Source organism: Phoxinus phoxinus (genome assembly GCF_949152265.1).
Source record: "Phoxinus phoxinus genome assembly, chromosome: 1".
Taxonomy (NCBI): Eukaryota; Metazoa; Chordata; class Actinopteri; order Cypriniformes; family Leuciscidae; genus Phoxinus; species Phoxinus phoxinus.
In genome coordinates, this window is record NC_136876.1 from 33,034,652 (window position 1) to 33,047,855 (window position 13,204).

At 35.5% G+C, this 13,204-nt stretch overlaps 1 protein-coding gene and 1 long non-coding RNA gene across 2 annotated transcripts in view; both read left to right on the plus strand.

The window, feature by feature from the left end:
• The window catches only part of LOC306997978, a 35,230-nt gene extending 23,276 nt beyond the window's left edge, over window positions 1-11,954 (plus strand). The window contains exons 2-3 of the long non-coding RNA XR_013797481.1: window positions 11,632-11,687; window positions 11,838-11,954. This is a non-coding gene — a long non-coding RNA (uncharacterized lncRNA). The remainder of the gene's footprint in view (window positions 1-11,631; window positions 11,688-11,837) is intronic.
• On the plus strand, window positions 1,328-9,060 carry LOC306997931 (polyserase-2). Its single transcript, XM_079611537.1, has 10 exons — window positions 1,328-1,466; window positions 1,632-1,652; window positions 1,748-1,910; window positions 2,003-2,271; window positions 2,367-2,512; window positions 3,328-3,592; window positions 5,515-5,686; window positions 5,773-6,029; window positions 6,454-6,545; window positions 7,467-9,060. The coding sequence occupies exons 1-10, from the start codon at window positions 1,331-1,333 to the stop codon at window positions 7,818-7,820; spliced, it is 1,875 nt and encodes a 624-aa protein (XP_079467663.1). The 5' UTR covers window positions 1,328-1,330; the 3' UTR covers window positions 7,821-9,060.
• Window positions 11,955-13,204: the final 1,250 nt, after the last annotated feature.

Below are 13,204 nucleotides of genomic sequence, written 5' to 3' on the forward strand. Positions count from 1 at the left end.
CGTTTCGTCTGCCTACGTCTTGTCCGTGTTAAGAGGTACTTACCAAGTCCTTGTCTTGTTTTTCTGGAACAGTCTAGCATCTACGTATACGCTGTGTTTTCTGTTGCTGTTGCTGCTGTTTGTGAACCACTGCTGCTCTCTGTCTGAGTGATCTACTCCTGAGCTCGAGGTCCGCTTCGAGGGAGTCCTTTTCTGTTACCCATCAAGACTGACGTCTGATCTACGTTAATATTTCCCTGTGTTGTGAGCTTTCTCGACGGACTGCCTTTGTTTATTCATTAAAGACTGTTATTCCTGTCATCCCTGTTTTGGATCCTTCATTTATCCTGTGACAGTTATGGGTTTTAAATCATGTCTATTTTAGTTCCTTATTTAATAAAGGTTGACACCAGTGTATAAACTACTGTTTCACAGTATTAAAAAAATTGAATTACAAATATTAAATAAATAATGCAATGTTAAATAAAAAAGGTACTGCCCGAAAAGATCAGTCAGTACATTTTGTCCTCATTTTACCAGAAGAATGTATTTGTTTTTTATGAGCCAAGTGATGTTTGCTGCACATGACTCACTCTTAGAAGAATTTTCCTTCCCAGAAGAATGAGAGATGACTTAACAGATTTCTTTTATGCTTTAAGTTTTTCTAGGTCACTGAAGTATTACTTTAAGCTATTGCATCTCTGTAGCTTCCCATTAAACAGTGCAATAAGTTAGCTATTTAGTCAATAATTTTACTATTGCAAGACAACTTTAACTTGCCACTGTTACCGTGGCTGCAAGCGAATCATTCTTTTTGAGAAGATTTGACATTTTTAGGACGTTAAATTATACCACCAATCATAATATGTTTTTATTTCATGTTTTTTCATAGAACACAATTACAGGTTTTAAGGGAATTCCACTCTAATTGATATTTGTAGCTATTTAAAATTTTGGAGAACTGGTGATCTCATTCATAAGTTTTTTTTTTTTTTATGGTTATAGGTTTAGAGGTTGACCTTCATGCTTAGGCACTTAGTATCACATGGCACAAATTCATATGAAAACATAACCTCATAAAATAGTTTTATTTTTAGAAACACTAAAAGCCCCTCATGCACCTTCTTCGATACTCAACATTAAAAAGCCATCAGAAACAAACATCTTATTTTAACACTTTAAAAAACAAAAACAAAAAGCTTCTTTTTTTTATAAGTTTAGATTTCAGAGTTGACTGAGAGTCACCAACATGTCCCTTGTCACACTTCAGACATACCGGTTGCTCAATAAGAAACTTGAATGAACAGTGAAGGCGCTTACAGACGGAAAGAGGTGAAGGCGTGAAAATGTGATGAGAGATTACATGGGCGTGTTTAAAACAGGGGTATTTAAAGAGCATGGACTGCAGGTATCTGTGCTGTCAGAGATGAAGATGAAGATGATCCACACACTCAGTGTAGCATTTATCGTCTGTCTTCTAATGATAGGTAAGACCTTTTATTGGATAATTAATGCTTTAGGATACCGAATAGTTCATTTTGACTAACATAACTATTGTTTACTTTTATGCAACTACGTTTAATATTGCATTTACACTTTTTTTTTTCTCCACTGATTTTATTGGTAACTGAACTTTGTCTCTTGTTTTCTAGGGTGTGAAGCACAACTAGATGGTAACCAGTTTTTCAACAATTTAAATAGCCAAATTCCATTAAAAAATGACCAACTGTTTGTCTAAAATGTGTTTTCTTTACCTTGTCATTGTCAGTGTGTGGCAAAGCACCTTTCAACACAAAGATAGTGGGGGGACAGAATGCAACAGCTGGCGCTTGGCCATGGCAGGTCAGCCTTCATAGGGACAGGGGCCATTTTTGTGGTGGATCACTCATCAACAATCAATGGGTTCTGACTGCAGCTCACTGCTTTGACAAGTAATTATCACAAACCAACCCTTGTAATTAATAAACCATTTTTTTTTATTCAATTGATGTGGCGAATGCTTAGCACTTCTTCTATTTTCCAGTACATCAATCTCTGGCCTAACTGTGTACCTGGGCCGACAGACACAGCAAGGAACACATGCAAATGAGGTATCCAGAGGTGTCTCTAGTATCATAAAACACCCAAACTATGGTGACAGCATTTTCAATAATGACATCACCCTTCTGCACCTGGATTCGCTGGTGACTTTTACTGACTTTATCCGCCCAGTCTGTCTGGCTTCCTCAAGCAGTGTGTTCTTCAGCAAAACTACCAGTTGGGTCACCGGATGGGGAACCACTAAGACAGGCAGTATGTATTTAATTTAACTAACCTCGATCAGAGTCACAACATACTGTAGTATTGTAGGGATTGACACATATTTGATAATTTTATGTGTTTCTCAGCTCCCCTGCCTTCACCGCAAACTCTACAGGAAGTGGATGTGCCTATTATTGGAAATAGGCAGTGTAAATGTCTTTATGGTGTCTCAAAAATCACAGACAACATGATATGCGCTGGACTATTGGAAGGGGGCAAAGACTCCTGTCAGGTAACAACTCCCATACTTCTATTTGTGTTATAGTTTTAATGGGCTGCTAATATTCTGCAAAGTGTATATAGTTATAATTAAGAATAAGTAGAATGATGGGTCTCTAAACTAAAACTTTCAAATAAACTGATAATGTAAGGGTTGAACTTTGACTAATGTAAGGGAATTCAACCTAGTGAATGACTTTCAAAATACTTTTGGTTTCATTGCAAATTGTAATACTCAGACCATTGAGATCTTCCCTGCACAGTCAATGGCTTAGTATATTGTCTTTTATACTGCTAGGTGAAATTAACTCATAACTGAAAATTGTGCTAAATAAAGCTATATATACAGTATATCCATAAAATACTAAAATGCCACTTATACTATGTGAGAAAAAGTGTGATTTTGTTTTTGGCAAAAATAAATATTTGGCTTTTATATTGTTAGTTTAATGCAAAATCTGGAAAATATTTTTCTTGTATTAAGTTTAACTTTTTTCCCCCTCATATTTTTCATGGACCATCTAGAATCTTCTTTACTTTTTTTTTTTTGGAAAACCCTTGGTATAGACATACTGTACATGTGTGTGGTCATGTTGTAGTTTTCATGTGACAAGTCTTCCAACCATAACAGTATAATAAAAAAGATCGTCCACTAAAATCTTCAGGACTATCCTGACATAAGACTAACTTGACGCCTCAAACCTGCAATAACAAGGATGACATCTTGCCATTATTCCTTAAAATTATATACTATAGCTGTGAACTACAACTGTAGATGTAGTAGAACAGGTTACTTGGCATGTCACTAACCTGTTCTTCATCATACAGGGTGACTCTGGTGGTCCTATGGTCAGCAAACAGAGTTCGCTCTGGATCCAGTCTGGAGTTGTGAGTTTTGGGGAAGGTTGTGCTGAACCCAACTTTCCTGGTGTGTATGCCAGAGTGTCTAAGTACCAGAACTGGATCAATGAGCATATCACCACCAACCAGCCAGGCTTCGTTACGTTCAACTCCAGTGGTACTGACGGTGACCTGAGCATCAGCTGTAATGGTGTGCCTGCCATCCCGACAACTCCTGTCCCAACTGTTCCACGTAAGGCTCCTTCAAGTTATAAGATCCTGAAAAAATCATGCATACATTGTTCACTTGGCAACTTGTCCAAGGACTTTTGTGCATTAAAAGTATACTTGATTTCAAAGTGATTCACTTAAATTCAGATAAACACATATTTATATTATAGTGAATGAAATTCATGTAGTCATTTTCAAGCAAGGTGAAAGAGGCACAGGGCTCCAGATGCTGCCAAAAAACTGCTACAATAATTTAAAGTGCATTCAAAATTGGCCATACTTTCATCAGATATCATAATTTCATTAGAGCGTGCCACAGTGTTTCCTAAATGCAATAATGAACAAACAAATGACTTATTAACCAGTTCTTTTTAATGAGGCAGTCAAAAGTAATCATGAAAAAGCATCATGCTTGTGACTTGAATCAGACTTGGTATAATAATATACAATATAAACTATATACGGTAAACTTTACAATATGGTTCATTTATTAAATTTTAGTTAATGTATTGATTAACATGAACTAACCATGAGCTATACATTTGTTGCTGTTCATATAGTTCTCAGTGCATTAAATGTTAACAGCTAATGTTAATAACCTATATATTATGTATAATATACATTCCCAGTGTGCTGAAATGCTACTGAAAATTCATGATCCTAACCTTTACCGAAATGTTGTACTTTATTACTTGTACTCAAGTAAAACTTTTAATTGCTTTTACTGCTTTTAATTAATTTAATTAAATAATTCAATTCAATATGAAACGTAGTGCAGCAAAAAGTACGACATTATGCTTTGGAATGTTGTGAGGTAAAAGTTTTCAAGAAAAAAAAAACACTGATAAAGTACAGACACTTGAAAAATGGGTTACACTTTATTTTAAGGTGTTATTGTTACAGTGTACTTATATATTTAAGTACTGAGTAATAATAATTAACAATATGTAATTAATATAGGGTTAAGGTAGGATTAGGTTTTGGTTGAGGGTTAATTGCATGTAATCATGCATAATTAACTGTTATTACTATGGTGAGTACATGTAACATAACAAAGACACTGTAAAATAAAGTGTTACCGAAAAATTTACTTAAAGGGATAGTTCACTTTAAAATGAAAATTCTGCCATCAGTTACTCACCCTCAAGTTGTTTCAAACATGTACAGTATGCATTTCTTTCTTCTGCTGAACACAAAGGAAGATATTTTGAAGAATGTCAGTAACCAAACAGTTAACTGGTCCCATTGACTTCGTCTTCGATAGTATTTTATTTTCCTACTATGGAAGTCAATGGGACTGTTTGGTTACTGACATTCTTCAAAATATCTTCCTTTGTGTTCAGCAGAAGAAAGAATTGCATACAGGTTTGAAACAACTTGATGATGACAGAATTTTCATTTTAAAGTGAACTATCCCTTTAAGCAGAGTTAAAATACTTCACTACTGTCCGCCTCTGCTGGGGACTGTAGTGTATGCTGGGAATGTTTCAATGCTTAGCTTAAAAGTGCACTATAGATGAATAGTCTTTGAAACGGATTATAGGCTTGGACCTGGAGACGGTGTTTGTGATCTCAAACACCAGATAGCTCATAATTATTTTGTCTGGAGCCTTTCTTGTTCTTAAGTTACGTATCTGTCAGCTGATCATTGAGTTTTCGTAAAAGCCCAAACAGAACTTGAAAGACTTGACTGTTAACAATGGCCAGAAAGCCTGTTCTCCCTGTGCACTACATAGCTTTCATGAGATATGTTCAATGCTAATGGACCATAACTATGTAGTCTAAGCATAACAAATGCCATCATTATTTAAATTGTTGTTGTTGTTGTTGTTGTTGTTGTTGTTGCTCTTTAAGGCAGCCATATGAAAGTTTAAAGAAAACAAATCAAAGAAATATTTGACTGATAAAACCCAGCGTTCATTGTCTTTCTCTCTGTTCCTGTAGCCGTAGTGTGTGGAAGTGCCAGTCTGAACACTCGTCTAGGAGGATCCAGCTCCCTTGTGTCTCCAGGCATATGGCCATGGATGGCCAGTCTGCAGTTTAACGGCAGTCACGTTTGTGGAGGAACCCTGATTGCTGAACGGTTTGTCATGAGCTCTGCCAGCTGTTTTACCAGGTAATGTGCACTTAAATATGAAAAAAAAGGACATTTGATTAGAGAAATCAGATTGATTTGATTCGATGGAGTTCTTTTTTGTCCAGCTCCAACATTGCCTCCAATTGGACCGTGATCCTGGGCCGTCTAAATCAGAACAGCTCCAACCCCAATGAGGTCTCTATAAAAGTGGCCAATCTCTCCATCAGCAATGCCACAGGCAACAACGTTGCAGTCTTGCAGCTGGCCGTTGCACCAAACCTTACAAATTTCATCCAGCCTATATGTGTGGACATGGGAGATAATACCTTCAACGCTAATACTCAATGCTGGGTGGCAGGATGGAGCTCAGGAGCAGGAGGAGGTGTGTTTTGTGTGTGTGTGTGGTTTGGGTAAATCCTATGTTATGGGGATAAAATGTCCCCACAAAGAAATGTTTTGGTCCCCATGAGGAAAACAGTTTATGAATCATATAAGTGATGTTTTTTTTAAATGTAAAAATGCAAGTATAAAAAAAAAAATCATTATGTCTATGGAAAGTCCCCATAAACATGGAATCCCGATGTGTGCGTGTCCTGCTAAACCCTACTTTATGGGGACCTTGTTTGGTGTGTGTGTCGGTGTGTGTGTGTGTGTGTGTGTGTGTGTGTGTGTGTGTGTGTGTGTGTGTGTGTGTGTGTGTGTGTGTGTGTGCTTTGAAACATCACTAACTGCTAAAATTAGATTATTCTAATGTTTATCCTTTTTCCGTGTCTTCCCAATTTGAAGTTGTTTTCCTTCTTTTATAGTGAATCAAACTCTTCAGGAATTCAAGACCTCTATTGTGGATTGTGTAAACTCAAGCAACAGTATTTGCACAAGTTCTTTGAACTTACAGCAGGCAAGTTAATTCTGTTTAAAACAGGAAGGAAATATAATATACTTACAGTTTACAATACGGTTTAGTTTATTATTATTTATTGAATGCATTAGTTAACTTGAACTAAAAATAAGTTTAGATCAAGTTTAATGTTAATGTTCAATTCTATAGTAATACATTTCAAGTTGTATTAACATTAGTTAATGAATTATGAACAAACATTACTTAACAATGAACATTGAACATTCTAAATTAACATTAACAAATGCTAAAACAAAAACTGTTGTTCATTCTTAGTTCATGATGCCGATTTCATTAACTTATTTTAATAAAACTAGCCAAGGCTGCATTTATATCATCTAAAATATAGTATAACAGCAACATTAATTATTACAATAAAACAGTGATGTGAAATTATTACAATTTAAAATAGCGGTTTTCTATTTAAATATATTTTAAACTGTAAATTATTCCTGTAATGGTAAAGCTGAATTTCCAGCATCATTACTCCAGTCTTCAGCGTCACATGATCCTTCAGAAATCATTTTGATATGCTGATTTGCTGCTCAACACACATTTATTCTTATTATGTTGAAAACAGTTGTGCTGCTAAATATTTTTGTGATTATTTGATGAATAGAATGTTCAAAAGAACATTGATTTGAAATAGATTTTTTTATATATATATAAATATCTTGACTGTCATTGATTAATTTAAAGCATATTTACTGAATAAGTTTATTTATGTTAAATCTTACTGACACAACTTTTGAACAGTAGTTTGTTCAAATTGTATGAAAACTAAACATTTTCATACACCAGATATTTTTTCTCTCCTGAAAATGAATACTGTCTGTCTGCAAAGATATGTGACAAATAACACTTTTTGTGAATGTTGTACCATTCAGTGAAGATTTCCCTCTCTCTCTCTCTCTCTCCCAGGGTGATCAAGGGGGTCCGCTGATGTGTAAGCAGGGTCTGTCATGGATCCATGCTGCTGTCTTGACCTTACAGACAAGCATTTCAAACAGCAGCGCTAACGCGAGCTCCAGCAACAGCACTGCATCATCCCGCGCTCTCCGTCAAGATGTCCAGGTCTTTACTAAAACCTCCAGCTTTGCATCATTCCTGAGATCTGTGGTGGACACTTTCCCTCCAAAAGTCACAAGCCCCACAAGTGCACCTACAACCAGCTCAACCACTAATGGGTCACAAGCATCTTCTTCCTTCTCGTCCCTTTCTGTCCTGTTCCTCTCACTTGCAGCTTTCCAAATCTTTCTTCAAGGCATCAATTGAGTCTTGAGTCGAAGGGACCACTTTTCCTTAACTATGATTGTTACTGTAAATGATCCATATATGACCCATTATATAATATAATCATACAGCATCAAAAGCTTTTGTAGAGCACATAATTAATTTTTTACTTCTGACAAATGTGAAATCTTAAGATCTCTATTATCTCACACCAAGCTGTTGCCTGTCGTTCTTACACTACAATTACATTGATTTTCTCTGGCAGTACCTTAAAACAAGTGCATAGCTAATCATTTGTGTAAGCAGGCGGTTTACATATTTGCATTGTAGCAGATTCAACATGCAGTTGTTATTTAGCATGGCACTTTATGTCCCAATTTGAGTGGGTCAGTTCTAATACTGACTATAACGTATCTTAACTAACAAATACCTCAAGCTGTACCACACATGGGATATTATATTACTGTTTGCAAAAATAATTTTTCACAACATTTTTGGAAAAATGTTTAAACTGTTTTTTTTTATCTTTTTTTTTTACTTTCTTTTTTGTACAACCTTTTATCTATTTTCTGTTTTTTTTATTTTTTGTTTTTTTAATGAAAAGTTTTATGATTTCATATGAAGGAAGTAACTTTTCAATGCACTGTTAAAATGTGAAAAGTGAACCATGTATTTTTATTTAAAAAAAATGTTTTTGTGCATTTATTTGAAGCATCCTGGGTGAGAAGCAGAGGCATGTGGTAAAAATGTGGCTTACATTCTGCAGAGTTACCAGATACTGAATTCCTAAGATCAACAATAAAAAAGATCTCACAAAACCTGTATTTTCACCTTCCATGATCAACATTAAAGGTCACTTTATTCATTATTTAATAGAACAAACAGTTGAAAATGCATTATTTGGCATGACCAGTTAACGATAAGAAGCAGTTTAATGGTCACCTTTTATAATGGTATAGAGAGAAAAAATATTCAATGTAAAAGCTATATATTTTTTTTCATTTATGACTATGTCCCTTTGAAAGCACAATATGATAAGATAACACAAGGCACATTTCAATACATTTGTAAGATGTGTGAAATTATTACATTGCTTGAAATCTTTGTTACTATCAGTTTATAAAGTGACGTGAATTGTTTTTAAATGGGTAGTATAATGTTAAATGTTAAAAGGGACTAATTCCAAGGTCCAAGATACCATCTTTATTACGTCTAGGTGAATTATCTAATCTAAGATCTATAATTATCTTATTCTAAAGAATAAAATGTTTCTGTTGTTCACAAATGTCTCTTGTTATAATTTAAGTTTCTTAAGATTATGTAATTAATATGAGAATGTATATATTGTAGAACTAAACTATAGATCTACTTTAAATATGCATACAGTCCAATATCAGATACTCCTTATGTATGTTTCATGTTTAAAGTTTCATAATCAGTGGCTTGTAATGTTCAGTTTCTGTTGACTTTGACTTATAATACCAGTACAGAATCGATACTAACAATTGTCTCTTTATGGTAGAGTTGTGTAATACATTCAGGGTCACTGATCACATCCAATGGAGTCAAGTGACTGTCATTCTCCTCAATGTGTGTTTCTGAGAATGTGTGGGTGACGTGCACTATTAGGTGCGGACAGGTTCTGCTTTATAGTGGTTGGATTAACTTAACTATTTGTACTCTCGAACACTGAATGATCAACCCGATCTCACCAAATGCGTCTATATAGCACGCAGTGTGTTTATCGTGTAATATATACGCGAAAATGAGTTTTTACGTGCATAGTATACGCATGGATAGCACATGGTTGGGTTTAGGGTGGGGTAGGGTGCGTGTGTATTATACGCTTGGGTAGGATTAGTGGTGTGGGGTGCGTGTGTATATCACGCAATTAAGTGCGTATCATATGCACGCGCAAAACTGCGTATCATATCCACGTAAAAACTCATTTTCGCGTATAAATTGCACGATAAACACATCCAACCCACCAGACTTCATGCCTGATGCAGTTTCTGACCTTTTTACTTTTGTGTTGCAAATTTGAGTTGCATAAAAATTTGGGTCACAGGGATTGTGGAGCCTATCCCACCGCCTCAGGCAACAGGCAGAGGACACCCTGGACGAATGACCAATCACAAGAATATGTATATATTTCCATATGTAGAACCAAAAAATATGGTGATAGAAAATATGGAGAAAAAAAAGGTAACACTTCACAATATAAGCGTTAACATTAGTTAACTACCTTAGTTAACATGAACTAAGAATAACCAATACTTCTACAGTATTTATTAATCTTAGTTAATATTAATGTCAACATGTATACGTTATTAAAATCAAAGGTTGTATTTGTTAACATTAGTTAATGCACTGTGAACTAACATGAACAAACAATGAACAGCTGTGTTTTTTATTAACTAACATTACCAAAGATGATCTGATAGTAATATTAGCTCAGCCTCATTGTTGGTTCATGTTCGTTATTAACCAATGTTAACTAATGAACCTCGTTGTAAAGTGTTCCCAAAAATATATTCCATTCTTTGATGTCAACATCACGAAGTGCATTAAATATTACTTTAGGCCATGGGTTCTTGAAAGAACTGCAGGCGGTTTCAAAGTTGATTAAAGCTAATAATGAATGAAATCATAAAAATGTCAAATTAAAATGAATAAATAATTTACAAATAGAAACAGTGTTTAGTAACTTGCATAATGATTTGTTTCATACATGGTTCATCATCAAATTCAGAAGTGTGGATCACAAATTTGTTTTCATGATATACAAATACAAAGGGAGAGTGATACGGATGAAGATATATAGGCACTCCATCAGATTCAAATATTGCATTGTAGGTTATAAATTATGACCATATTACATGTAATCAGTTAATAGACTGATGGACTCTATATAGAATATATATATATATATATATATATATATATATATATATATATATATATATATATATATATATATATATATATATACATACACTGTGCACTCTATAATTTAGAAGATGCTTATATGGAAAGTTCCTAAAATACTTGAGAGACGGGTTCATTGAGCTTTTTGTTGAACATCACATGAATTGTTATATAAAAGAATAGCAGGTATGTAACAATCATCGGTTTCTATGTAGCGTGTGTAACAGTTCAAACACAGATCATACTTAAAGGTTAACATGGAAATATGAAACATGGGCACAATGAAAGGAAGTTTTCAAATACTGAATGTGTTCTTTTGTTCTTTGTTCAAACTGTCTGTAATAGCCAACCAAATATAGCTCTCCAAAATGGCACGTCAACCGACCATCTCATCAGGAACGCACTTCAGATATTGTTCTTCATTTCATCTTCAATTCTGTTTATCTCAAGACATCTTAACAAAAATAACAAAATATGTATATATATTTACAAAAGTCTTGATTTCATACCTTATTTTAGCTGCCCTGCTTAAATGTCCTGTGATGTAACCCATTTAAATAATGCCCATGTTTGTAACATCATCAACACTGTTTTTAATGTTTTCTGACTCAAGCCATTGTGTAGGCCTATATATATATATATGTTGTGTTGTATTTTTCACCGTGTGCACAAGGACTGGATTCTGTTGTATTGTTTTATATTTAAGTTGTCACATGATATTGCACGCAATCTTCCAAACATTTCGCCTAGGCACCAGACAGCAGACTGAGTTTCACAGCTGTACTGATATGCAGACCAACAGCAGAATTGTCACTGTGATATTGCTTTTAAACAAGAAGTTAATAATAATAATCTTATTGTCACGTTTTGGGTTTTGTTTCTTGTTCTTGTCATTGTCATGTTTCTGTGTCTTCTATGGCAACAGTTGGTTAGTTTTCAACTGAAGAAAAAAAAGACATGGACATCTTGGATGACATGGGGGTGAGTAAATGATCAGGGAATTTTTATTTGTTTCCTGTTGATGTTCTTGTTTTAAGTTTCCAGTTTCATGCCTCGTCATGCCTTTGTTTTAAGTTTGATCACATTTTATTAATAAATTACATTTGGGTTCTCACTTCAACTTGCCTCCAGTGGACTAAATCCTTACAGAATACTCGACCAACATGGACCAAGCAATTTGTCTTTTCCGCCTCAGCCAAGGTGAACGTCAGATTGAGGATTACGTGAGGGAGTTCTGTGAGCTTTGCCATGGGGTAGACTATGTTGTTGATATCTTAAAGGACATGTTTCGCCATAGACTCGATGATCGTATTTATTATCTCATGCCTGGCAACACCCCTCACTACACTCTGGCTCAATACATTGACTTTGCCCTTTTGTTCAGCGGCTCGTCATTTACTGTTGCCGAGGAGCTCCGCAAACCCACAGTATATCCCTTCAGCCTGAGCTTCACGTCAGTCCCGGGCCAGAGAACCAGAGCCAGAGCTGTCAGCTCTGGATGATACAGCTCTTATGATAGTGGTCACAGCTATTTTGTGTGTGTGGGCCAGCACACACATCGAGAAATGGCCGCCGCCATTCCAGATTGCCGTCCCGAGATGGCCCTGCCGCCACGCCAGAGTCTCGTCCCAAGAAAATTTTGGGGAGGGGCAGTAAATACCTGTTTAAGGCCTAATAGGCAGTGGCCCCCTGAACTGTCGGCGCCGCCCTGGCCCATTGCTATGCCGGCAGCACCACCCGCGCTCCACGGCCCACGTCTGGGCCCACGGCCCATGTTTCTGTGTCTTGTCATGTGATTCCCTGTTTGTCATGTGATCCTGCCATGTGTCTTTTCATTGGTTAATTGTCTGATCATTGTTCACAGGTGTTCCATGTCTTGTAATCTGTGTATTTAAGCCCTCATGTTTGCCCTGTGTCTTTGTCGAGTATTGCATGTTTCCTGTCGATGTTCTTGTTTTGAGTTTCCATTTTCATGCCTTTGTTTTATGTTTGATCACGTTTTGTTAATAAATTGTATTTGGGTTCTCACTTCGTGCCTCCATTGGATTAAATCATTACACTTATATTTTAGACACAATATATCTAGATACTTTTTTTTTTTTTTTTTTTTGATGATGATGACTGTAACTGCTGCTAATTAATGTACGGTTAGGTGATGATTACTATAGCAAAATAAATCCAGGTATATATTTAGCTTTTGTTATGGTATATTCTGGTATAAACAGTCCAATTTAGGCATTGGTAATTGTCTGTTTGTTAAGGCTGAGCAGAAAAACAAGAGAACAGAAATTCCAGGGCTTTCTATTAAAAGGTTTTTGACTTAAGACAGACATGTCACTGGGTTATCAGGAACATAATAGCTGGTAATGTACTAATGAATAATCCACATTCACCCAACAAATATGGTTTGATATGGTCAATATATTGCATAAGAACATCTGTATTATCCTGCTCTAGTACACAACTTATACTGATGTCATCATTTACATATTAATCTG